Here is a 26606-nt window from a genome sequence, read left to right as displayed (position 1 = left end):
AGGATAACAGTATGTTGGACTTGAGCAGGGCATTCTGTGAAGGGTCAGTTGGGTTTTCAGGATCAAATCCAGCCTGGAGCTGTCTTTCTGATCTTTAGGCTGATGTTAGCTTGTTTGCTAAAACGGACAAACTACAAGTGATTTCCCTAAAACATTTAGTTGAATAGATAAGGTCAGCTAAATCATCCAATTTCATGTGCTGGTCTAGTAACTTAGGTGGCTGTTTTGCAAATAAGGAATTGGGGAACTAACCATTGCCAAATTTGTGCAGCATGCCTACGTTATACCCAGCTGAACAACGATACCTTACTTCCTGACATTATGGCAGTATGAGTGGAAAAGCTAGCTTGCATGGTTATTATGGTAGTATAATATCAAACTGCAGATTTTTTGAAACAAGTAAATTTGTTAAAGTGACAAAGCAATTATGTAACTAACATTTTGCTGCAGTAATAACAAACATGGAGGTAGTTAGCCAGCTCACTGTAACATCACACCTGACCCAAGCATATAGTGTATACACTGGTCTCTGGGCAGGCAGGTGCATCTATAAAAACATAAAGTAGTGAAATATAATAGAACATAAGTGTGTTGTGTATTTCTCATTAATATTCAGGCCATTGTACACTTTCATGTGACATCTGAGCAGCACAGCATTTAAAGACCACAGATGCCATTAAAAACTGTTTTTCTGATGTAGTACCCACTACCAATTTCAGAATAAAATGTAGCTACCACATTTGGACAAAGTTATTTGTATTTTCAGTGTTTCACGTTTGTTTTATACTTGTGTACCCTAGGGGAACCTCACAGAGTCAGCAAGACGAGGGAGTAGAGTCCGGCCAAGATGATGAGCAGCCTGGACCATCTCGGCGGAAACGACAGCCAAGCATGTCAGAAACAATGCCGCTATACACTCTCTGCAAAGAGGACCTGGACAGCATGGACAAAGAGGTAAGGACGGACGAAACTTTCGTTCAGCATTCGACCTGGTGGCGTTTGAGCTAGACTAGGGAGTCTACAGAAATCTGTCATGTTTAATGAGTCTGTTACACACATTCAAAATAGGCTTGTGCCATTTTGCGCCAACAGTGACAGACACTGTGAAAAGGGAAAGTTCTCTGTACAAGGAATGAGGCAATTAAATGGTTTCATTTCAGCAGTGACTGTGAAATAAATTTCCATACCATACTCACAGCAGGCATCTACCTGCAGTGTTATTGCTTTGCATTGGATGTAGGAATGGAAATCAGAAACTGGTTCTCCAAATCTAATCCAGCAAAACACGTATGCCTCTGAGCTCATTAGTTCTTTTGATAATGTCACCATATTTGTCAGACAGTTATGCACTGCAAATGAGGGACATCAATTTAGAAGTGGAAATGCTGCACATATTTCAGCCCTTTCCTGCTGTGTTCAAATGCATAGACAGGGAAACATTTGCAAAAGTTGCAAAATTTGCAAATTTAACAAAAGTTAAATGTTATCAAATGGTAAATATAATGGAACCTTTCACAGCAGTCAAAACGTCAGGAGCACAACCTTTCATCTGATATTCAAATCTTTCCACAGACTATTACTTCTGTCTGCTTACTGCATTTTGTAGTTTTGGCCTCACGAGGCAGGTGAAGTGATTACTAATGTCAGGTAGCTCAGCTCCCTCTTTGGTAATACTCCATAATGGAATTCTGAATTCTTCTAATGCTTCAGCAGGGGGGGAAAGTGCAGAGCAGATCCTTGAGATCTGCCAAGAGCCTCTCGGTGGGCGATTATTCTAGTGAAAGAGCTATGTGGCTTGTTCACATGGGGTATGACAAGCCACGTTTGAAGTGAGGTCAGTGGTGGATTATTGCGATTATTTTCTTTTGCATGTAATGATAATTTCTCACAGGAAAGCTGCATGGGTTACTGCTAGATTCATTTGTCCTTTGAATATGATTAAAGGGAAGTTAAAAGTAAGAATTCTGGAAAAAAATAAAGCAACCTTTTGTATTTCTTTGTAGTTAATATATATACTGCATTCACCTTTAAGCTGCACCATGAACATTTCTTAATAAAAAAAAATGGAATGTGTCGCTAACATTGACAGTATGAAAGATGGATGTAGCTCACAACGTTTGGTTGTGAAGAAGCAAACGTGACGTCATAGTAAAACCTGACTGTGAAACTACACGCTCATTGGTGTGTGGTTGACAAGTCGTTAACTAATTATCCTGTGGTTTCATAACACAGGTAATCCGCGTTTTTGAAAAGTAGTTGGAAAAAGATTTATAAAACAGATGTAATTTAATTTTTCTGCCATAAACGTGTCACAGCCTCAGCTATCGCCATCTGGTGGTCTTTGGGTAGAATGCAGGTTTTAGTCACTTTGGCCGCATTGGCTTTTTTCAGCCTGGAAGTTACTTTTGTGTTTTATACTATCTGTGATCTTTAGTAGTGGAAAAAAAATACTCAGGTACTCTTTACACTTTGTGGTCCCTTTTTGCACATTTCACAGACTCACTCTTATTTTACAGCCCACTAATGAACTGTTTTGGTTGACATTCATTAACCTTGCTTAAAAGTGCAGCATGCTTGTGTAGTTTATTGTTGTATATAAACAAATTGGGGGAAAGGAATGTTTCCTTTGCCCATCCCATTGTTTTCAAGCAAATCTATTTATTTTAAAGGTGACTTTCATGGGCTAGTGAATGAATAAAGTAATGAGCAAAAGATTAATCTGGATTGAAAGCATTAAGACTTCTTATAATGAAACAATGAAGATTTTTGTACATGACATAATAGTTTTGTGGCTTTCAACCCTTAAAGTTTTAACTTGAGATCTGGGTATAGACCCTATAAGGAAATTGCACTTTTAGTTAGATGTAATTAAATGATGTGGATGTCATTGTGATTGGTCATGCTTTAAACCACAAACTGTCTCCTGTTACTGGGATGCAAAATGATCTGCCTGGTTATTAACTCGATTGAATTCTGGGGTTAAGTAACTCCGTAGCTGCAGGCAACCACTCAGCCTGGGAACTGCTTTGCTTTGCCTTTTAGGAAACAGACTCCCCACTCCCCCTATTTTTTTTCTCCTACACTTCATGTGCTTATAGATCCTTAGCTGACTCACACATCTTCTATATATTGCTGACCTACACTACTGCTAAAACCAGCAGCTATTTAACATTTATTTGTTAAATTATATACATATGCTTCCATTGTGATGTATAGTTTGCAACTGCGTCTTATTGTTAAGACGTGGCCTGACTAGCTTGTGTTGGAATAGCAGATAACCCCCGTTGCTACTGTTAGCTAGCATGCTAATTAGTCCATCAGGCTTGCTTTTAGCATTGGCACTTAAGCTAGAAAATCATATGTATTTTTAATGTTCTGTGCCACTGGATGTCGCACAGCATTGCTTTTAAGGTTGTTTGATGGCTTAGAGTAAAACATAAATAGCCTAGTGATTCAGTTCATTTATATTATATTTTCTATTGTTTTGGATTTGGAAAGGCTAACAAAACAGACAACCCAGAGTTCTGCCTGAACACCCATCTTATACACGCATGCCATGAATCCCAAAGCTTGACAGGCTGTTCATGCCTGGGTTCAGTTGCTGAGTTAGAGTAGGACAGTTGCTGTCTGGAAGAAGAATAAATAGATTGAAATTTGATTTTTTTTTTAAAAATGTACATCTTTTCCCATTTTCTTTTTACCAGTAAGCACTAGGGATGGGTATCGTTTAGGTTTTATCTGATACAGTACCAAACCGGTACTTTTGAAACGGTGCCGGTGCTTAAACGGTGCTCGAACCGGTGCTTGAACCGGTGCTTAAAGAATGGAAAACACACACTTTGTCCAAAAACCTCTCATGTTTAGCTGTTTTTTTTGTAAAAAGATAACAATGTTAGCCTTTTCTGCAGCTATAGAGCATATATGGTATCACTCTTGGCTGGAAGCAGTGCTCAATCAATGGAAAAAACACCAATTTTGTCTAAAAACCTCTCATGTTTAGCTGTTTTTCACTTTTTCTTTGGTCATTTTAGCCTTTTTGGTCAGGGTGAAGGGAGTATCTGCCATCAAACAAGAAGACAGCCGCATGTAACTATGACGGTGTTTGCTAGTTCACCTTACGTGCATTAATGTAATAACGTGGCCAGGACTCGCCTCTTCGGGTTCTTGGGGGATGTTGCGAACTCCGGGTCCGATAACAGGCACCACACCCGCAGTAGATGTGCACGGTGTGAGGTCTCGCAGCAAGCTATCAAATACGGTGCATTTCTCAGCTTTTAAAAAAACGCTAACGCTGCGTCGCCAAGTGTTTCATCAGATTCGAGGTGTTACCTCCTTTGCACAGTATCAGCTTAAAGCACTTGTTGCAGGCTGCTGAGTTTGCATCCTTTGCTGTGAAGTACAGCCAGACTTTTTATTCTGTAGCTCTGCTCTAAAAGAACGTACGTACCTGGGCCCGCCTACTATCCTCGGAAAGGTAAAATGGCTAGAATCCAAAGTGTATGACGTCTCAGGAAAAAAAGCACCAAAATGTGCGCTGCTTTTCGGTCTGGTTACCGTTTATGTCAGAACTGGTGCCATCATGGCACCGGATACCGGTACCCATCCCTAGTAAGCACACAAAACAAAGAGTTCATTGTACTAAAACCATTAATATTACTCAATATAATTCTTTCTGATAGAGGCATCTAATGGGTCCTTTTAGATGCTGTGGCTAAAGGAAAACAGACTGGATTTTAGAACCACTGCAGCCCAATGGAAACTGAACATTGTGGGTTTGTTATTAATCTGCAAATGGAGCAGTCAGTGGTTTGGTCAGAGCTTTGGTATGATTATGTCTGACCTGGTGTAATTAGACTGAAAAAATGGCTTTCATGTCTTTGAAATGCTGTTTTGAAACAGGGATGGTATAGTGCTTGAAAACCATGTATGTGTTCTAAGTATGAAATGATTGTCTTTCATTCATTGATGAACATGTAAGTAAATTAGCTTAACTGTTTTGTTAGACTGAGGTTTGGAAAATGTAGTTTGTTCAAATGTGGTAATTCTCACTGGTTCTACCTTGGTGAAATTATGAGCTCACATATCTCTGTAGGGATTGCTCTGATTATTCTAATTATTCATCCTCTGTGAACTCCTACAGATATAAGAGCTTTTTGCACTCTGTAATTGCTTTGTGTGAAGTAGGGGGCTGAACTACTGGAGGATAGAGCTGCCATCTCTCAATCTTATGAAGTGTCAAAGCCTCATAGCTGCTCTCTTATAGATGGGGGGGATATATTTCGATGCCCAGGGGAAGCTTGAAAATCACACTTTCCCCACATTTCTGCCCTTAAAAAGAGAGTGCAAAGGAACGTTTGTCTTGTTAAACAGGATTTGGCAATGAATGCAAACCAGGTTGGACACACAAGATGAAATTGAGATTGGAGAGGATCGTGATTATCCATAGGTCCATCCTTAACATCAGGGATTATAGACATTTATGGCAGTTGGCTCTAAGATTTAGGTCATACAGGCTTAGAAACCATTCTGCGATTTCCTGACAGCCTCTGGTTGCTTAGGAAAAACGTGTATTCCCATCAGGTTTGCTGAGATTGCTGTAGTTGCCCATAGCTTGCATGGAAGATGCTGACCCGTCTCCAAACACTCACCAACTACTGGCCAAGCGATAGTTAAGCTTGAATTAGTGCAAAACAAATAGACATCAAGTGCCTTTAAAGTAAAAGTAAATATGTTTCAAAAGGCACAGCTATTACTTTGAAGAGAAACGGCCTCTCTTCCTGGTTTGAGTCACACTTTTCAATTTCATGTGCAGACAAGTTTACCTCTGTCAGCAACCTCTAGCCAACCGCCTGCCAATCATTCATGGATTGCTTTTTTCCCTAAGCAGCCGGAGGGGTCGCAGATTGATCTCGGCCTGTTTGACTCTGGGTTCAATTTAATTAACTGTTCATAAGTATTAATCCTCCTTTGCATAAAGACAGAAGGGGTGAGGTTTGGTGGTCCTGTTCCTGTTGAAAGTCACATGTCTTTATCTAGCACATGCTTTTTTCCCATTTATCACGACCATGTGCACTAAAACTTTAGCATGACAGCATGGACCAAGCATTAATTTTCAGTCTTAATTAAAGGCCAGCGTCTTGCTGATGTAGCACTATAGTGGATAAAGATCAAGTTGCCTGATAAGGTATCCAGAATTGATTCCCAGTATTATTCCCAAAACACAATTGTGTAAATGTGGTATTAGTTCTGAAGTTAATCATTAATTTGGGGGCAATTTTATAATGATTTGTTTAATCTTGCTCTGTTTTGGGAAAAAATACAGTGTCCAAACCCTTATGTTTACTTTGAAGTGGTCTATTTAAACATTTTAAGGCATATAATTTTATTTGCTCTAGGCTGTAGTTCTCAAAGTCACACTACTGGGCTATTCCAACACCTCTTAAACTAATTCTGCCTGATGTGTACGTGTTTAAAGATAAATTATGACTGACAAGGAAATGAAATGAAATTTTACATACTCCGCTATTAATAAATGATAATCCTACTACATCCTGCATAGCGCTTATATCATCTTACTGTGTTATTTCCATAAATAATACATTTACAATCATATTACATCACAGTATTACAAAGGGGCAACTGTTTAAAAAATGTTTCCAAGTATCTGAATAAAGGCACGTTGATAGGTCTTTGGTTTTTTTTAGTTTAGATTATTAGCTTTAGCAATTTATTAGGGGTGGGGGAAAAAATCGATACTGTGTAGTATTGTGATATTTTGTTTGCTAATAATGTATCGATACAGGGAGAGCAGAAATCGATATTTTGTTACAAAAAAAAGTTTTTGTGGACTGGAACATGCTCTGACTTCAGAGCATGTTGATCAGCTCCTTTTTCTGAGCAAGAATCCTGACATTCCTTCACTGTCCAAATGTGTTTAACTTGTTTTTTGGCAGCAATAAACTAAATTTAAGACATGTTTTATTTTAATTAAGTTTAAAACTTTTTTATGTAATGTAAAATTATATTTTGTTTTAATTTACTTTCAAATTCTTCAGTTGCTGAATGGGATGCATAGTTTTCATAAATTGCATAGTTCAGAATAGCTATAATTGTACCAGATGGTTGCATTCAGTTAAGTTGGACTAGACTGTAATACAAACCGTTCAGTTTGTCAACAATAAAACTGACTGAAATGAGAGAAAGACTGAGTGTGAGACTTTGATTGATTGGTAATTGATTGATTGGTAATTTATTTCAACATGTGAACAATATACAAGTACATTTAGAAAAGAAATGAGAGAAAAAAAATATACTATACAAATTACATACAAAAAAACATTCTGATTAATTTACATGTTGAAAGGGAGTGGGAAGAAGTATACACTTATTTAATCCCACCCCTGTCCCATAAATTATCAGTGAATATTTAGTCAGCTTCCTTACTGATATAATTTGTAATAAAAATAGTGAACAGATTTCTGATATACTATATACTATAATATCACATCATGAATTTTTTGTTTGTTTGTTTTTAAATAGAGACATTCACTTAATTTAAATATTTTCCTTTTCTTTATAGATCGAGAAGATCATATTTTTATAACTCTTTTTGAACAGTTTTATGTTTGGACATTGCTTTAATTCCATATTCAGTTTGTTCCATAGTTTCACTCCTTGAACAGAAACACAAAAGCCTTTTCTTGTAGTACGTACCTTCATTGTTTTGAAGTTACAAAAACCCCTTAAATTATAACTTCCTTCTTTCAAAAAAAACATACTCTGAATATTACCTGGCAGTTCTTTATTTTTTGCTTTGAATAGAATTTGTGCTGTTTGGAATTTCACTATATCGTCAATTTTCAATATTTCAGACTGCAAAAATAGTGAGTTTGTATGTTCCCTATAACCTGCATTGTGGATGATTCGAATTGCTTTCTTTTGAAGAGTAAAAAGTGAATGTAATGTGGTTTTATAGTTATTGCCCCAGACCTCTGCACAATAGCTTAAGTATGGTGAAACCAGTGAACAGTAGAGAATATGAAGTGATGTTCTGTCGAATACCTGTTTTGCCTTGTTTAGTACTGCAATGCTTCGTGATACTTTGGAATGAATATATCTTACGTGAGCTCTCCAGTTAAGTTTTTCATCTATTATTACCCCCAGAAATTTATTTTCACTGACTCTTTCAATATCAACACCATTTATTTGAATCTTTGCATTAGTATTTAAACTACTATTTCCAAATAACATAAGTTTAGATTTATTCAAATTTAATGATAATTTGTTTTTATCAAGCCAGAACTTCACTTTACTTATTTCATTAGTCATATCCTCCAATAAATTCTGCAGATCATCACCAGAGCAAAAAATGTTTGTATCGTCAGCAAAGAGAACCACTTTTAATACTTTGGACACTTTACAGATGTCGTTAATGTACAAGTTGAAGAATTTTGGACCCAAAACTGACCCTTGGGGTACACCACAAGCAATGTCCATACATAAGGAGCAACCACCATTTATTTTCACAAACTGCTTTCTGTCACTTAAATAACTCCGGACCCAATCTAAAACTACCCCTCTGACACCATAACGTTCCAGTTTTCTTATTAATATATCATGATCTATAGCGTCAAATGCCTTTGTCAAGTCTATGAATAACCCAGCCACATATTGCTTTTTGTCTATGGAATTTGTGATGTATTCTATTGAATCTAATAGTGCCGATGATGTTGATCTGCTTGATCGGAATCCGTACTGACTCTCAGTGAGTAGTTTATGTTTATCTATAAATTTTTCCAGTCTGTTTTTAAACAGTTTTTCAAGAACTTTTGAGAATTGAGGTAGTAAAGAGACAGGCCTGTAGTTTGTGAAATGGTGTTTGTTTCCAGATTTGTATAGAGGTATAACTTTTGCTATTTTCATTCTGTCTGGAAATCGACCAGTTTGAAATGATAAATTACAGATGTATGTAAATGGTTTTATAATAGCCTCAATGACTCTTTTAACCACTATCATATCAATATCATTACAATCCAAAGATTTGTGATTTTTACATTTTTTGACAATTTCAAGAACTTCATTTTCATCAACGGCTGTGAGAAACATAGAATATGGATTTCTGTCAATCAGTGTATCGGGTTTTTCCTGTGCTTTCCCAGGATGAGTGATTGTTCTTGCTAAATTTGGTCCAGCAGTTACAAAGAATTCATTGAGACTATTTGCCACAACATCCATATTGTATTCTTCATGGTCATTACAAATGAAATACTTGGGATAGTTCTTTTGTCCAGTCCCACATTTTATAACACTGTTCAGGATTTCCCATAATCTTTTATTATTATTTCTATTTATATCTAATTGCTTCTTATAGTATTCCTTTTTACTAAATCTAAGTATATTAGTTAACCTATTTTTATATCTTTTGTATCTGATTTCAGCATCTTTAGTTCTCGTTCTTAAGAACTCTCTGTATAGAGCATTTTTCTTTATACATGCATTTTGCAGACCTTTTGTTATCCATGGACAGTCCATATATTTCTGTTTCCTACTATATTGCTTTATTGGACAGTTGGTATTGTACAGTAATGTAAATATTCTAAGGAATTTATTATAAGCACTATTAACGTCCTGTTCCTGATATACTTCACCCCAGTTTTCCTTCAATAAATCTTTTTTAAATGCATTCATTCTTTCTTCTGTTCTTACTCGTCTGTACTCTTTTTTACTGTCCATTTTATTGATCTTGTAATTCCTATCATAGATTGTAAAAATTGGAAGATGGTCACTTATGTCGTTAATCAGGAGTCCACTTACAGTCTTATTTTCAATGTCATTTGCAAAAATGTTGTCTATGAGAGTTGCACAATGTGATGTAATCCTGGTAGGTCTAGTAATTTTAGGGAATAGATTCATACAGTGCATTGTGTTTATAAATTCCTCAGTGGTTTTATGTTTATTTGGGTTTAGCAAATCAATATTGAAGTCTCCACAAATGAAAACTTTTTTGCGAGCTATTTCAATAAATGTTTCTTCTATCCAGTCTTTAAATGTCTCAATACTACTACCTGGAGCTCTGTATATACAGCTAATGATTACATTTTTACTTTTTTCTTTACAAATTTCAACTGTAATACATTCTAGTACATTATCAATCACCATCGTCATCTTTTCCACCACATTAAATTTCAAGGATTTGTCCACATACAAGGCCACTCCTCCTCCTCCTTTGTTTCGCCTAGTTATAAATGTGAATTCATAACCCTCCAGTTCAAAGTGGATAATTGATAATTTATTCTCAGTTTTAATCCTCTGATTGTAGTCTTTATTTGTATAGTAGCAGCAATTGTTATTGTTAGATGAGAAAAAGTTGTTGTCTGGATCTATTTCATTGATATTAGATAAAATGAATATTGATAAAGTTTACCTTTATGTACAGAATCTGAATATCGCAAAATATTTTAAAAAATTGCAATAATATCGTATCGTGCGTTAAGTATTGTGATAATATCGTATCGTGGGATGTATGGTGATTCCCACCTCTACAATTTATCAGACTTGTAGAACTGCAAGGAACGACTGTTTGCTTCTTGCAAGTGAAGCTTAAAGCCTCGTTCACCATGTTTTGCTCTGTAAAGGGGTAGAGAAGTTGACTCAAGTGAAGGGTCCTTTGTAGATGCACTGCATTTCAAATGTCATCCTCTTCGAACTGTTTTGCTAAAGGCCAGTCTGTGACATTCTTAAACACTCTGGATCTTCAGGGGCAGAGGGAAAGAACCACACTTAATTGGCTCAAGTAAGGTACACATTTGAGTCAGTTGGACAGCCTCACATTTAAATGCCAGCAATGGTAACATGGTGGTGTTTGTGTCAGTTTACCTGGAGCAACGTGTGCAGAGCTGCCTGGCAAATAACCGTGTACCAACTGGATGACCTTTCTTTGAAATTGCTGTGCCCTTGATGGCTGCATTTATGACTGGAAATGACTGGAATCGGTTTTGTCTTATTGCTCTCGCTAACATAATGATGTGGAATGTGGACCATCAGTCCTATGTTGGATGTTATTACTGAGACTCTATGCAGTCATCTGCTCCAGGATTCTAAATCAAGTAAATAAATGAGCATGTGGGTATTATAAAGTCAGGCGAGCAATAAGACTGGTTGTTGTTGGAGTAGCATGCTCCCCCACGCACATGGCTCATTAAGTCTAAGACCATAGTGCATTCATCAGTCACTCTTCACCTGCAAGTATTGATCTTGGTCGTATTTCCCAAAATATGATATGCATGGCAAACAAAATTTATTTATTTTTGTTAGAATTAATATAGAAGATGATAATCATAAGAAGAAAGAAAATAAATGTAGAAAAAGCAGGCCGACCATTAGCATCTGTCTGTCTCATTAAAAAAAAAAAGAAAAAGAAAAAAGCCCCCTACAGCCAACCGTAATAACACCTGTTTTATCCATTTGGATGGTCTCCCAGGAGAGAGCATTTTAACCCAGTCTCCTGCCAGCAGAGTCATTTGGCACGTGCTGCACCCTGCCACAGCTAATGTGTGCCAAAGAGACATGCAGAATTAGGTATATGAAAGCCTCTGCTGCTCTCTGTGAACAGAGTTAGACCTGTAATTTAAGTTTTAATGTGAACAGCATAGCAGTCCCACCAGTTTCAACATATAGTGTATTAAGACTTGCAATCTGTGAAATTTAATTTGGCCAACAATGAGCGTTTTTGTTGATTTAAAAGCTTAAATGTATTTATTTTCTTTGCAATAAAGTCACAAGTTTACTTTTAATCCAGTGCAAAGCTCCTCTTGGGGTCAGGGTGCCCTAGCTTGATTACTGCTACTTGTCATCATATAAGTTCTCAGATTACATCAGTCCAAGCGTTTACTAATGATTTATGAATGCTACAGAATCTGGAAATACAAGAGGGATAATTGCATTTGATGCTCAGACATGGAGACCTGTCCTGAGCCTTTTGGCATTAGCAAATATGTAGTAGGGGAACTTGGATTTGAGTGGTTGAACGTGTGTTCTTACAGCAATAGCGTATAAATACTCGGAGTGCTTAAATTTAGGTTCATTATGTCTGATGCAAAGATGTGTTTTTAGTTCTGGACATGCAATTAATACATTTACTGGACAGTTTTTGTGATGTCATTTATTTAATTTATTGTAATAAACAACTCAGTTGTTTGTTTGTAATTTGTTTGTGATTTTAGCTCAGTTTAGTGTTTTTAAATGTCAGTCTATTTATACTCACTGAAGGTTTTTAATTCGGGTTGCTGTTTAAGCTCACTTAAAAGACTATTTTAAAAAAAATCTTATATTTAGCTGCTTCATGTTAACTCCTGATAATTGTCTGGCAGTGTTAACAGAAAAACTCAAACGTCCTTCAATTAGCCTCAACTTTATAGAATACTGTCAAACTTTTAAGGACTGGGCTATTGTCTGACAGAACTAGTTCTTAAGATGTGCTTTGCAACCACATAAAACGTTAGCTGTCTTTAAAGTTATTATGATTGATCACACTCAAAGCTGATTGACAAGCCTCGCATTCTAGAGAAAGATGTGGAAAGTGGAAGATGTGAAATTACTTGAAAACTGCAAAAACAAAGCACATTTTCATGCTAACTGGGCATACACTGATAGCATAGCATTATCCAAACAGAGTTCAATTCTGAAAACGTTTGTGAACAAGAACAGAATGCATTGATTTAGAAATCTCATAAACCCATATTGTCTTCACAGTAGAGCTTAGAAAACATACGTTGGAAGTAAGACAATGTAGCTTTATAAGAAAAGAGTATTAGGTCAAGTTTGAGCGAAGTGAATCTATTCAGATGAAATCATCTACCTATTAAGCTGAGTGTGTGATACGGTCTGTGGTGCTGAATTTGAGTTTCACAACTTTTAAAGAATTTAATTAGAAGACATTAGACTGATCAAATCAGACCAATGCTGCAGACAGGAATCATGCCAACACAACCAGCAAATTATTGCTCCCAGTCACACGAATCCATCATTTAGCCCTTGACCTGAAGCGGGATGAATATTCCATCTGGTCCAGTTTCCATTTGCACCAGTCTTTGGCAGCCTGGCAGAAATCTCTCATTTGGCTGTTGCATAATGTCCACTATTGGTCCACATTAAAAAAAAAAACAACAACAACAAAAAAAAAGAAGCTTCTATTCCTTTCTGAGCAACTTGGTGAAGGTTTATTTTTTTTTCTAAGGTTAAAAAAACCCCACATCATTGATATAAACACTGAAATCTAAAAAGTAATAACACAAACTGTCACCTGAAGCTACGTGGGGTCTGTTATTTCACAGTAATGTTTTCAGTTCAGCCTTATGCAACTCTCTTCGACTAACCTCAGCTTTTTTAGCATATCTTTTCTGGATAATGGTAAAAAGAAACCAGCGTGTTCCTGTTTACAGAGCCTCTAAAAAGTTCATTCTCAGAAGATTGCTGCATCTTTTCCGTTTGAGCACTTCAGCTTTCCTTTATTTATGAGGAGCAAGCAGAGGATGGGAATGCCCTTGACTCAAAACAATGAGAGCTGGGTTTGTGACCCTGAGCTAATGAACAGCTGCAGGTATGAGTAGATTGGTGTTGGAGTTCTTTGTGCTCCCGATTCACCGGTCCCAATGCATAACATTACTGTTTTTTTTTTTAAATAGCTAGCAATCACAATATCTTCACATCGACTTCTCGTATTCATTTCCATTAATTTCTTTTCCCGATGGTCTCCAGTGAGCATTTTCTCACCCAGCACAAAGCCCTCATCTTCCTCTCCCCACTTTGAACGAGCCATCAACACTCTTACTCCATTCAGCAATCAGCCGTCGGCTCTATTACCACCTCTGACTACCTTTCCGAGATGAAGTCGGTAATTTTGGCAGGGTGTAGCTTATGTAATCCCTCTTCATTGGGACTTTGCTATGAAAAGTTCTCCATGAGCTGCCCTCACGCTGAAAACATGAGCTCCGTGTACACTAACCCAGCATAAACAGAAATTGGTGAGAACAATGATTGCTGATTGGCTGCACAGAAATATGCTGAGCTCCCACTCTGGATTCCTACCTCACACATTGTAGCGCTTGCAGGCATATTGTTTTCTCCTGTGAGTTACCTTAATATAAAGAGAAAGTGATGTTTTTTTAGGTAGGCGAACCAGTCCTACACCAAAACTTTAAGATTTAAGAAAGTTCTTTTCATAGCTAAGCTCTGGGGTACGTACTACTGGATTTTGTCCAGAAAAGTTGTTGGGGTGGTGTGATTCAGTTCAGTTTAATGTACCAGTTGACATAGCGCCATATGTGTGTGCAGGTGTATAAAAAAGATTGCAATTAATTAAATTAATTGAATTATTTGGAGCAGCTACAACGATCAATCAAGAGAAAACAGACACGGTTAATTTGACACTTAATGTAACTGTGTGTTTGTAAAGCTCAGAGCCCAACCAATTTATTGGCTATCTGCTGATCTATCCATTTATTGATGTTGGCTTTTATAGCAGTCAATAAATAGAAAAGGAAAAAAAAAGACATTTTTTACCAAATATCGGGATCAGTCTTAAATATCCGTCAGTCAGATGTTTTTTTTTCCATCGGTGCATCCTCTTTGTGGAGGTCACAATGAAGAGTGGAGGAGAAGAAAGGTGTGCCATTTTTACACAGGTAAAAATTGATTGAATAAGACAAATCTTAGGCATAAAGAATAAATCAGGAAAGATTAAAGAAAATTTTTTTAATGTAATTTTGTTTTAGCTGTTGTGCTTATGTCTGTCCACTAAGGCTCACATTGTCCGTAATAATACCAGTATAAATGTTTACATTGTATAGCAAAGTCGTTGCTATAGCAACACTATGCTTTTTTTGTTCCCTGGTGTGAAAAACAGCCACATATCAGCCTTATGCTTTGTTCCAAAAATTACCAGGGAAAACACTAGCTAGGCAATTTTTCTCTTACTTATTTTTGGTTTAAGGATATATTGCTGTTATTATACTAATATTACTACTATATACTATTATTGCACTATAATGCTGCTGCTGGCAGCTTAAAGCAATAGATTCTCACTTTAAATTAGAAAGTTTGTCATCTGTGACTGCAGCTCTTTGGAATTAATTAATATTGAGTCTATATCACCCACCCCTACTGTCCACTTCTGTTTGGTAATTAAGGTAAGCTAAGTCTTTCATAGTTGTATGTGACTGAGGCTGGTGAGGGAATGCTGCTGTGTTTTTGTTTGTTTTTGCTGCACATTTTGAAAGATCAGTGCCATCTCCTGCTCCTGCAGCAGCAACATTATCTGTTGTCAGTTACACTGGTATGACTACAGACTGGATTGTATACAATACAAAGAGCACCAGTGAGAGTCACAGTAAAGGTATTTTATATGACTGACTCAATGAATAATTTAGTTACCTTATTAAGTACCCATCCAATCATACACACACGTACAACTGTATTAAGCCGTAACGTTTGCCTTGTTCTTTATTCAATTGTATTTTATCTCTAGGTTTTTTTCCAAGCTGTCTTTATGTGTGTGCATAAACAGTTCACGGGAACAGTAGATCTAATAAGATGCATTTTAAGCGTTAGCAAATTTAAGGGTTGTAAGGATCGCTTTTGTTGAGAACAGTGGGGTCCAAATCCAGGCCTCGAGGGCCGGTGCCCTGCAGCTTTTAGATGTGTCCTTGAGCCATCACAGCTGATTTAAATGGCTAAATTACCTCCTCAGCATGTATTGAAGTTCTCCAGAGGCCTGGTAATGAACTAATCATTTGATTCAGGTATGTAGACCCAGGGTGATGTCTAAAACCTGCAGGACACCGGCCCGTGAGGCCTGGAGTTGGCCAAACCTGGTCTAGAAAAAACACAGGGGTCAACTTAAGGCTGCGATGCCCTGAAAAAACACTGGAGAAACCCTGGAGTTCCTAGATCAGCTGGCAAGTCTTTAATGAAAAGGTTAACTGGTTAGTTTGTTCAAGTAGAGCCGTCTGCTGTTGTCTCTTGCTTTTCCTTATCCTGTTGCAGCTGATATTTTGGATAAAAAGTTCAGTAACATTCACAAAGGCCATTTCATTGGCCTCAGTTATTCCTTCACCATTAAAGAGGAACTAAACCACCACTGAAAAAGTTGTCTGTAGTCATGATAAAACCCTTTAATAAAATGTATTTGTATAGAGAGCAGTTGCAAGTCTGCAGCTATTCACCAAGGGTTGTTCTGTTGACAGAAGAGAAAAGGTGTAATTGGCTAGAACGTGTACAGGACCTACATCACACTTGTCTTGTAGTCTGATCTTCACAGAAGGCAGTGATAATTTATTTAGCATCATAATGATTAAGCTGTTGTCTTATTTGGCATTGTGAAATTAATACATGATGGTAATAATAAACTCACAGTAGACCATGCATTTTAAAAAAAAAAAAATAAAAACATTACGTAGCTCCATAGGTGGAGGAGGTTGATGTATTTCTTGAAAGACTACTCAATTAGGAGCTAATGTGGCTAAAATGAACATCCATCTATGTCAGGTTGTTAAAATTTTTGGGTATTATTCATGTAAGTCTTTGGTATTGATGGATAGAAAAACCTTTATTAAATGCCATCACATATAATAATGGAGACAAAATGACAAATAGCAGTGGACTGTAAAAGACCAGCCTGGTAAGGTGTAAGAGATACTTTATGCAAAGTAAGATGTCAGAGCAGAAATTTGATCAATGGCTGCTAATTTTCTTTAAGCTGACCTCAGCCCAAGCTAATACTCATTCCGCCGGGCAACATCTGTTCAGTGCTCCCCCAAGTAAAGGCTTCTTCTAATTGCTGCCCTTTGTTTGATCATAATTGACTGTCGGCTTATTTCTCAGTATATGAATCTTAAAGTTAAGAGTTAAAAAGCGGAATTTTAGATCTGTGCTTGAGAGACACACAACTCAGACAGTAGCTGAGTCGTTGGTTCTCAAAGGCAACATGTTGGATGTAAAGACCTGACTGACTTTGATTTTAAAGGGTCAGTCGATTAATTGAAGCATCTGCCAGTCAGAAAGCTTTATTGGTTGCTTATGATCAGGTGGTTCTGAGTTCTGCAGGGGTTTTTTCTTCTGATTAATAATTCCAGTATTGATTCTGATTGGCATTTTTGTGGTATAATTACTATGTGTTGCTACTCCAGCTTTGAACACTGTAGGACCTGCACAGATTGAAAGCAGAAGTGTAAATAAAAGTTTGGCTGATGCCCATTATTAGTAATCAGGGAGATTAAAACAAATGATTGAAGAAATGTTCTTTAAAAAAACCAAACAATTATTTGTCTTGTATGAATAAATGTATTATGGCAGGAAACCTGTCTTTCAGAACAATGCAGCTTAATTCCTAATGATTTCTATATCCTAATGCTTACAAGCTGTAATCTTGAGTAACAGCTGTCATTGTTCTGTTTGTGGTCCTTTTAAATATGCTTTTGTATCCTTTGTGTTTTTAGTGGGTTTTTTTGTTTTTTCCCCACATGTTGCGTCCTGCAGTTTCTTTGTTTTCTTTTTTAAATAAGCCATCAACCTGCCAGAGACTACAAAACAAAAGCTGACATTTTTAGATGGCCCTGAGCGTACATATTAAAAAATGTGAGCTGCTCCTTCATAAATAACATCAACAAACAACAGTCAGCGAAGTCACTGTCAGATATTTTGTGACTCTTTGTTTGTAGATGGGCATCTCTGCATGTGCCTTTTATTAGTTTGCCTTACTTTAGATTTTCCAGCCGATCCAGTTATTGCAAGATTATTTTTGCACAGCTGTACCCTAGTTTTAACCATTTGTCACTGCAACAAGTGCCTTTTTTGGGGGGGGGGCGTATTTTAGTGTTGCTGGGAAGCCATGCATGCCTGTCAGCAATGGACAGAGCACAAATGTGGTGTTGCAACTTGCTAGCTTACATTTGAACTACAACTCTGCAAAGGTAAACTAAATCTAAAGCTCCAAGCTGCTGCTTCAGACTGTGAGCGTGATACTCATTGTTGCTCTGTGCTTTTAAACCGGTATTGATGTCAAGTAACTAATCAAATCACATTTGTAACTCCGAGTATTTTATCATCATTCTGTTAAAAAAGAAAACAAATGCTGAATAGCCACCTCAGCTTTACAGGGCTCAAAGAATTGGATCCAGATGACTCAAATGTCTCGTGAAGTGTTTCTCAACAGGTCGCAGCTGCTTTGGCAGCCTGTGAACGGCCAAAAGAATATTTGCCACAGGTGATCTTCTATTCTGTAAAACACGATACATTTACTGTGGTTTGTCTGCATCCTACGACTGAGTGATAATCAAAACATGTTCTTGTGTCGTTAGTCTGTTTCCTTCACCTCTTCGCCACCTCCCTCGAACACATTTATCATCACAGTCAACTTTGGGAGGGTCAAAAACAAGGCGAACACAATAGTTTAGCAGCAGAGATATTTAGCTGTAAATAGATTCCGTTCCCTGTAATCGCACTTGCACTAAACTTATTCACTCACTACTTCCAGCTTGCAGTGATGAGACCAAAAGCATGCCTCTAAACAAGCTTTGAGGGGGCGTCGTGCTGTGCTTTGAAAAGTTTGACGGTGGGCTCTTTGGTTGGCCTTTGATTATATCCAGGAGAGAAAAAAAAGGAGAAAAATCTGTGGGAAGTTTGCCTTGCTCTTTGTGAGGATTGTTAATGCTTCCGTTTCTGCCAAGGTTGTAAGAACCCTACCTGACAGAGTGAACTGTACATTGGTCTTTGAAAGGAAATGATCAGAAGCCGACGGGGCTTTCTGTACAGTGGCTCCATGGTGAGTAGCAGACAGGAACTGTTCTGATGCACACACAGTACATGTAAGTGTTTTGCTCTTAAATTGATACATACTGTGCTTTTTCCCCTGTCTGTGGAATAAAGACCTGTTTTCTAAGAACCTATACTACTGCTATTCTGCTCTACTGGCATACCTTTTATAATGGTAGAATGTAATATCAATCAGCCATTAGCTTCGTGCCAATGGCTGATTGTTTCAATTCAATTCAATTCAATTTTATTTATATAGCGCCAAATCACAACAAAAGTCGCCTCAAAGCGCTTCATAGATATAGAGAAAAACCCAACAATCATATGACCCCCTGTGAGCACTTTGGCGACAGTGGGAAGGAAAAACTCCCTTTTAACAGGAAGAAACCTCCGGCAGAACCAGGCTCAGGGAGGGGCGGGGCCATCTGCTGCGACAAGTTGGAGCAAAAGAAGAAAAACAGGATAAAGACATGCTGTGGAAGAGAGACAGAGATTAATAACAGATATGATCAGTGATCAAATGTTGTTTTGCACATTTATATTACATTGAATCTGCCTTGTTCTAGTTTTGTGTCAGTAACTCTACTTATGGTAGACTGTATTAAAGATATATGTAGCTTCTGGATCTGAAAAGTACCTGAAACCCGCTTTCTTTTTATTGGCCATTAGGGGGGTGCGAGGTTTGTGGTTGCAAAGTAATTTTCACTGTGTAGAGATCTCGGATAAAACAGACCTCAGCTCCCTTGCTTAACTAACTTGTAGAGATGCTAGTTTAACGTGTCATAATAATGGAATAATGGGATGGTACTAATGAGGTCACTCAACCCTATTCTTGATGCCAGTGTGAGCAGATTTGAAGGTGTTTCATGTGCTGTGATTTGGCAACATTTGTAAGCCAGAGCCTGAGATGTATCACTGAGAGCACAACGCTCCTTCAAAACTTCTTAATAAGCATGCCATTACTCCCTGTTCCATTGTGTTGTGATGTAGGTAGGTCTTACTCATCAAACTGTTGAGCATTTTAGGGTAACTATTGTGCAAATTTGGTACTTGCTAGTTAGCCGAGTAAGTTAGGAGCTGAGATATGCAAGCTAGGCTAACTGGCTCTTTTTTTAGAAGATGGTCTTCGGAAAAAGAGAGCTTGCTAGTTGTAGATTCCAAATGTTGGCACCAAATCTAAGTAGAGTCATTTCGTGTCATTTGAACACCTGTTCAGTTATCAGGAAGAAAGGAGAAATCATGTTTAGTTACAAATTAAGAAAATATTGCTCCATTTTTGGCTTTCTGACACGGGATACTCTGGATATGTTCATGGAAGTTTTCCTTCCCACTGTTAGTGCTTGTCCAAAGGCGGTCATGTGATTGTTAAGTTTTCTCTTTATTATTGTATTTTTTTTAAAGTTTTGATATATAAATAGAATCTAATTGAATGTCCTTTTTGCTAAAGTATTTGGCTGCACAGAGCCTAAGATGGCTGAGCGGTTTGCAGCCTACACAAACATACTCCGATTCAGTCCTCCAAAAATGCAGTTCAATTTGGATGACTTAATGCGTAGATCTAATGCCGATTGGTTGTGAAGTGGAAGGGAACAGAATTCACTACAAACAGCAGAGGTGCAAGAAGCTGCTGTTGGTGCTTTTCATTGCTTTTAAAGTCAGTTTCACTTCAGCTTTTTACCCCTCAGCTATGAAAGGCCGATAGGGTATTGTTGTCACCCTGCCGGGTGAGCAGGCGGGCAGCGTGGACTCCCGAGTTTGTGAATGCAATAACTCGAGAACAAGGCGACGAGGAGTTTGAAATTGTTACCACAGGTATATCTACTAGGAGCCTGAGGAGTAGTATCATTGACTGCCAGTATCTTTGTATATTATAATTTTGTTCTTTTCCACAGCCGGGAAGGACCTCCAGCACATCAACCGTAGTCTTTAGGCTGGTTGTTTGTGACACTGCAGTCTGGTGAAGTGCTTGTTTCCATCAAGGTTAAATATAGTAGCTGCAGTGTCAGAACCTCATATGTGTTGGTTCAAATGTCTGTTTATCATAACTGTAAACCTGAGAATGTTAACTTTATTTAGATGAAATAGCTTTCCTAAGCCAGTTTTTACAAATGTTTTTTACACTGTTCTGCTTTTTAATAAACAGCCCATCTGTCCCTCATATTTTGATTGTAGTAACAGAAAAATAGAACCCATTTAAATCCTTAGCAGCTGCCACAGAGACGAGGCTAAACCATTGTTAGTGTTCGCTTTCATGGTAGATCGTCGTGGGCAGACTGGACTGAGATGATCATATTTTAGAAGGAATTAATGATGAATATTCATTTGTTTTCCTGACAGACATAAAAAGAAAAACTGTTTTATTTGTCTTACACTGCAATTTATTGGTGCCCTAAAGGGTTAAGCTGATTCAAATTTGATTCAGCAAATGGAACACGAGGAACAACCTGACCTCCTTTTTAAAAATTTTTCTTTCTCCATTTTTACATCAGACTTATTACTACTGGCACTTTTACCCTCTACCTTAACCAAGGCACACTGTGTTGTTCATGTAAGCACCAACAAAACCTGGTTTGATGTCAGACGTGATCCTGACTTACGCCCCTCTCATTAATCTCACTTTCAGCTTGATGCTTGTTAAGGTCAAAGACTGGACATTTGCTGAGGCTATATTCATTCCTATTGATCTGAAAGCAGCCAGTTGGGTAGTTTGTTGGTCCGTAGCCATTGCCATTATAAATTGAGCAGCTAATACAATAAAGGATTGATGAGCTTTTGTTATTGGTTTTTTGTTGTTGTTTTTTTTAAAATAGTGTAATATTTTTTAATTAACTTTTTGATAAAATTCATCAAAATGGAAATATTAAAATAAAAGTTGACATTTTTACAGGAAGTTTGTATGGCATTGACTGTTTGACAGTGCAACCGTCTCTCTAATTTAATTTAACAAGCCAGGAAATAAACCAATGTTAAACTGTAATCCTTATGAGAGTTATATAGGATAAACAAAGGAAGACATAAAATAAGCAGCACATAATTAGATTATTAATATTATTTTATTTTGTTTATCTTTGAACTAATACAACAGTACCTGCATCAAACATCTGATTCCAGCTTCTTTAATCCCTCCAACTTTAATCACCGTCATTACAGTACAGCATATTACCCAATTATATGGAAAAGGAAAAGTGCTTTCCAGATATAATTACATGCATAATTAGAATCTGTAGTGGATCAACCGAACAGACTAATGTACGAGGTTCTCCTTGATGATAATTTGAACAGGAATTAGTCCTTTAATAGAGCTTTTCATCATCGGAAATTTAATGGCAAACAATGAAATGTGCTAATCTTTACCTTGCTGCAGTACTCTCCAGAGATTTGGGCACCCACTACACTTATTTTCTGTTTCATGTTTTCCTTTTTGGAGGCTCACAGCTCTTAAGAAATTCTTATATATTGTATTTATCTTATATAATGTTGGTGCAGTCCCTCAGTTCTTTCACTTCCTGAAAAAAAAGATTCCTGTAGCTCCTCATCCCCTTTAAGCCAGCTTTCATCTGATTGGCTGCTCCTCAATTTAAAAAAAAAAAAAAGGTTTAGGCAGGTGATGAGTGAGGCTTCCTGAGCCAGAGCTGTGTACCTGAGATGACCATATTCGTGATAGGCTTCCTGTTTGATATTTCAGAGTCAAGAGTAGAGAGGAAAGTGTCCTGGAAGCCTTTGGCTCACAGCTGTTACAAAGACTGACCTCATTATTACCTTGCTCTTGGTCATGCTTTAATTAGCATAAAGAACTAGTAGTGTGTGCGTGTGTGTGTGTGTGTGTTGGTTAGAGAGAATAGGAAAACACATAAAAATGAGCCAAAGGAAAACATAACATCCTTTGTTAATTTTTGTGGTCTTACATAAAGATCTGAAATTTAAATGAATAAAAGAAAACAACAATTCTTATCATGAAATAAATATTTAAATCCAAATTTATGTGCTGCAGTCATGGGCCTTTCTCTTAGGTATTTTGTTTAGTGTCCTTTATGTCAGTGTTCTCCAGTAATGCACAATGTCTGTAGATGTGTAACTGTTCCTCCGTACCGAATCTTTGGTTGGAATTTGTTAAATGCATTTTCACTGAAAGGCTGAGGGCATAAACAGACATTCTCTCACAGCCATATTCACTAAAGATTCCCAGGATTCAGTGGAGCTTTATGTATTATTTGCCAGATGTTTCTTATAGAAATAAAGACATGTTGATTTAATTTGTATTCCGTGGAGGAAGGGAATTAATGAATCCAATTTGCACTTGAGAGGAGGCCAAAATGCAAAATGAAAAGGGTATTTGTGGCATTTACAGTGTGAATTCATGCTGCTGTTAAAGAAGATAAAAATGTGCTCACAAAGCTCCTTTTAACAAAAATATAATAGGTGGATGACATCTTAGGCGAGGAGAGCGACAACGAGAGTGAGGGCCGAGGGAAGGAGAAGCCAGGTAACGAGGAGATGGAGGATGAAGAGGAGCAGCAGCAACGGCACCAGCAGGCAGGAGCTGGACAGACGGTGGGAAGGAGACTCGGTCCTCAGGCGCTGAGCATCGATGAGAGGCTTCAGACTCCATCCAATGTGGCCAGTCAGTGTCAAAGTGTGGCAAGGTGAGGCACAGAACTTTTTATCTCTTGCCGTTTAACTCCCCCCGCTGCAGCTTTTTGGGCCTCAAACACAGGCATCGTGGGATAGAGGGAAGTCATAAAGTTATTCTAAAGTTACAACCATCTACATGCCAGATATTTACTATTACTGCCCCCCGATGCTTGCACTCACTGTCAGTGATGCTCATCTTGCATAAACATGTCTAGGTGAGAAGTATGCTAAGCTTAAATTATAGTTTAACAAGTCCATAGGGGAATCTTGCAAAATGTACTGTATATTTTCAGGGTCTTATTTCTCCGATGACTATTAACATAACACACCACTTCATCAGCACTACTTTGCTGAAGCCAGACGGTCTGGTCCGTTGCCATGGAGACTAATTCCAAACAGACAGCAGGCGCTCGAAGAGTTCTGAACATATGAGAGTCTCTTATTGCTGAAAAACATGCCGAGTCGTCAGACTGCCAGCGTTTAATCTCACAGGACAAAGTATTTTGCTGTCTTTGGTACATTCAGAGTGTGGATTATTATGAAATTAAGCATTTCTCATTAAAATGCGCTGCAGTCTACAGAAGCATTCTGCCCAAAACTATTTTTTTGATGTATGAAAAGCCTCTCCAAGAGATGGAAATGGCAAGCATGAATTAGACCCAGACAATCTGGTTCCAGATAAGAAAAAAAAATTGTAAAGGTTAAATAATACAGATATCAATCAATAATACAGATATTCCTGGATGTTACAACTTGCACACATATTTTAGGATGGCAGAAGGTAATATAAAACTGCCACAGTTTAGTTTAGGGATGTTTTGGGGTTGTAAATAACCTCTGTCTAAGCATGCACCACATTTGCTAGTCCTCTAAAATAATACTACTACAGATATGAAAGTTGCATTTCATTCATCATGGAATTGTTTTATTTTTGGGATTAATTCCAACACTAAGCTATATTTCTTTCTCTTCATGTGTGCTAACATGGAGTGTGTGCATGTTAACTTGTGTAGCAAAATCCTGTATTGAGTAGATAAGGTTAGCCAATTCATTTAATCGCCTCATTGTGCTAAGTTGTAGTTAGCTGATCGCTAGCAAAAGCATATCTGTGTACAAGTTCTAACTGGCTTAAAGACTTTGACACTTATTGTGTGTCATTTCAAATAGATATGTGAAATAGATCTGTAGCCCGCCAGCTAACACGCAGACAGTTAGCTGAAACATGTTTTGGGTATTTTTGATGATACTGAATTTTTTTTTGTTTTACATACTCAATTTTACATTTCCTTTAATGATGCATCTAATTAATATATTTTAAAATAAAATCAAAAATGCAGTAGATCACTAAAGTCAATCAGTATTCACAGTATGCCATTGCCGTGTTGTCCTAAACAAGCTAAAATTTGCAAATACAGTGTGTGGAGAGTGGCTGCAATGCACACCTGCAGTGGGGAAAATGTAAATGCATAATTTCTACATAGGAATATTGTGATAACGCACCGAGGCCCGAAACTGTGGGTTTTGTTTTTTGTTTTTTGTTTTTTGTTTTTTTAAACCTATATATGGGTGTTGATCTAACTGTGAGGCTTGAGGTGCGCCCTCCTTTCATTTCAAATATTCGTTTCCTTTTGCGTTCTGAATTTCAGGACTCCTGTCATTTGTTCTATTGACTCAAATACAGCGTAGTGTTGTACTGCACCTGTTAGTGCATTTTACCTCTGCCACTCCATATGGTGCTTTTGTTGAGCACCTCTAGTACCTAATGCACCTAGCAATTGTGTATAAGTATTAAATATGTACTTCAGGCCTAAATATTTGTTGTGTTGTATATTATAAAGAAAAGATCTGCTAAGCTAAACTCCAGCTTTGACGAGGTAGACAGAGAAACTCCACAGCTTCCACCCTGAGCTCTTTAGATAATAGCACTAATATTTGACCGTTGCACCTTTTTCTCAAGACTTGGGTTTCCTTGTGTAATTCAGCGTTCAGCCTCACTGCTCTGACTGTCAGAGCATAAAATTGAGTATTTTTCTACACTGCATTCACCCAGAAGCCTCTCCTTTTTTCTCCCTATGAATGGTTTTGGCTGTGGCTCAGTATCCATGGTTGCCCAGACATGTCAGTCCATCTGTCACCTGGTCCGACAACTTTGGTTGCCGCTAATGAGTGAAGCCTGAAACGCACTGTCCACAGTGTTGTTTACTGGTTGTTGAAAACCTTTGCAAGTCCACCTCCAGTCTGTGCGGTGGTGCAGAGGAGCAGCACATGATTAAACAGCCTGACACACAAGGGGAAGGGGTGTAAATTTGATTCTGAAAGCAGTGTGGACTGAAATTGGCTGGTAGGTGTTTGGTTCCTTCCATGAAAAGACACCAGCGACAGTCTAATAATATCACCCTGTGCTCACCACTGTGATGCTCTGACAACTGTTTCTGTTTGTAAAGAATATTCAGCTCACAGGTTTTTGTTGTATGAGGTTAAAATTGCACTCAGGAGCGTTGAATTCCTTTCTGTGCGTTTAGCTTGACTGACCACTGTTTCTCTCCAGTTTCCACTGATATTTTACAAGTTAGCCTAGTTAGTTTTCATGTGTAAATAATAGTAAAGTACCACAAAGGAACCAGCATTGTTCTCATATACAAATCATTCACCGTTTAAAACAGCACAGAACAACTTTGAAGCTGAACTGCTTGAAGGTGTCATGTGTTGATTTTAAATCTGAGCTACTGATATTTCTCCTTCTGTAGTTTTTTTTAATTTTCATTTTACTGTTTATAAACATTTATGATGAATTAATGCAAGAAATTAATTCGTGGCAGCTTCTGAGGGTGAAAACTGAAGCCAGCGTCTAAGTCCTGAGACATGCAGTTCTTTGACTTGAGGCTTTCTCCAATAGTCGCGATATCTTTTGGTAAAATAACAAACTTAAAAGAAATAAAATTAATTTAGACTAAACAGAAAATGTAACTTTCACTAACAAAAACACAACAAGCCTTCATTAAGCTGTATCATCTAACCAGTCTGGTATCAGACCACGTTCACAGGTTATCTTTATATTTTAATAGAAACAGCTGGAAATGCGTTCGTCTTTCACTCTACCTGTGCTCACCGTGTCGGTAGCGGCTCCGCCTCTTTGCTCTCGCGGTGTGCAAACAGACTCTGTGTTT

At 37.6% G+C, this 26606-nt stretch overlaps 1 protein-coding gene across 4 annotated transcripts in view; it reads left to right on the top strand.

The window, feature by feature from the left end:
• The window catches only part of ctdp1 (CTD (carboxy-terminal domain, RNA polymerase II, polypeptide A) phosphatase, subunit 1), a 96337-nt gene that overhangs the window by 20963 nt on the left and 48768 nt on the right, over positions 1–26606 (top strand). For 3 of the 4 annotated variants that reach the window (XM_082520706.1, XM_082520707.1, XM_082520708.1), the window contains exons 11-12: positions 801–954; positions 23227–23450. In XM_082520706.1, coding sequence (XP_082376832.1) covers positions 801–954; positions 23227–23450 — 378 coding nt within the window. The remainder of the gene's footprint in view (positions 1–800; positions 955–23226; positions 23451–26606) is intronic. The other variant, XM_082520709.1, reaches the window with a different exon arrangement.

This window comes from Aulonocara stuartgranti (assembly GCF_965226115.1).
Source record: "Aulonocara stuartgranti genome assembly, chromosome: 22".
Taxonomy (NCBI): Eukaryota; Metazoa; Chordata; class Actinopteri; order Cichliformes; family Cichlidae; genus Aulonocara; species Aulonocara stuartgranti.
The sequence above is the reverse complement of the archived record's forward strand: the minus strand, read 5'-3'. Positions and strand labels throughout refer to the sequence as shown.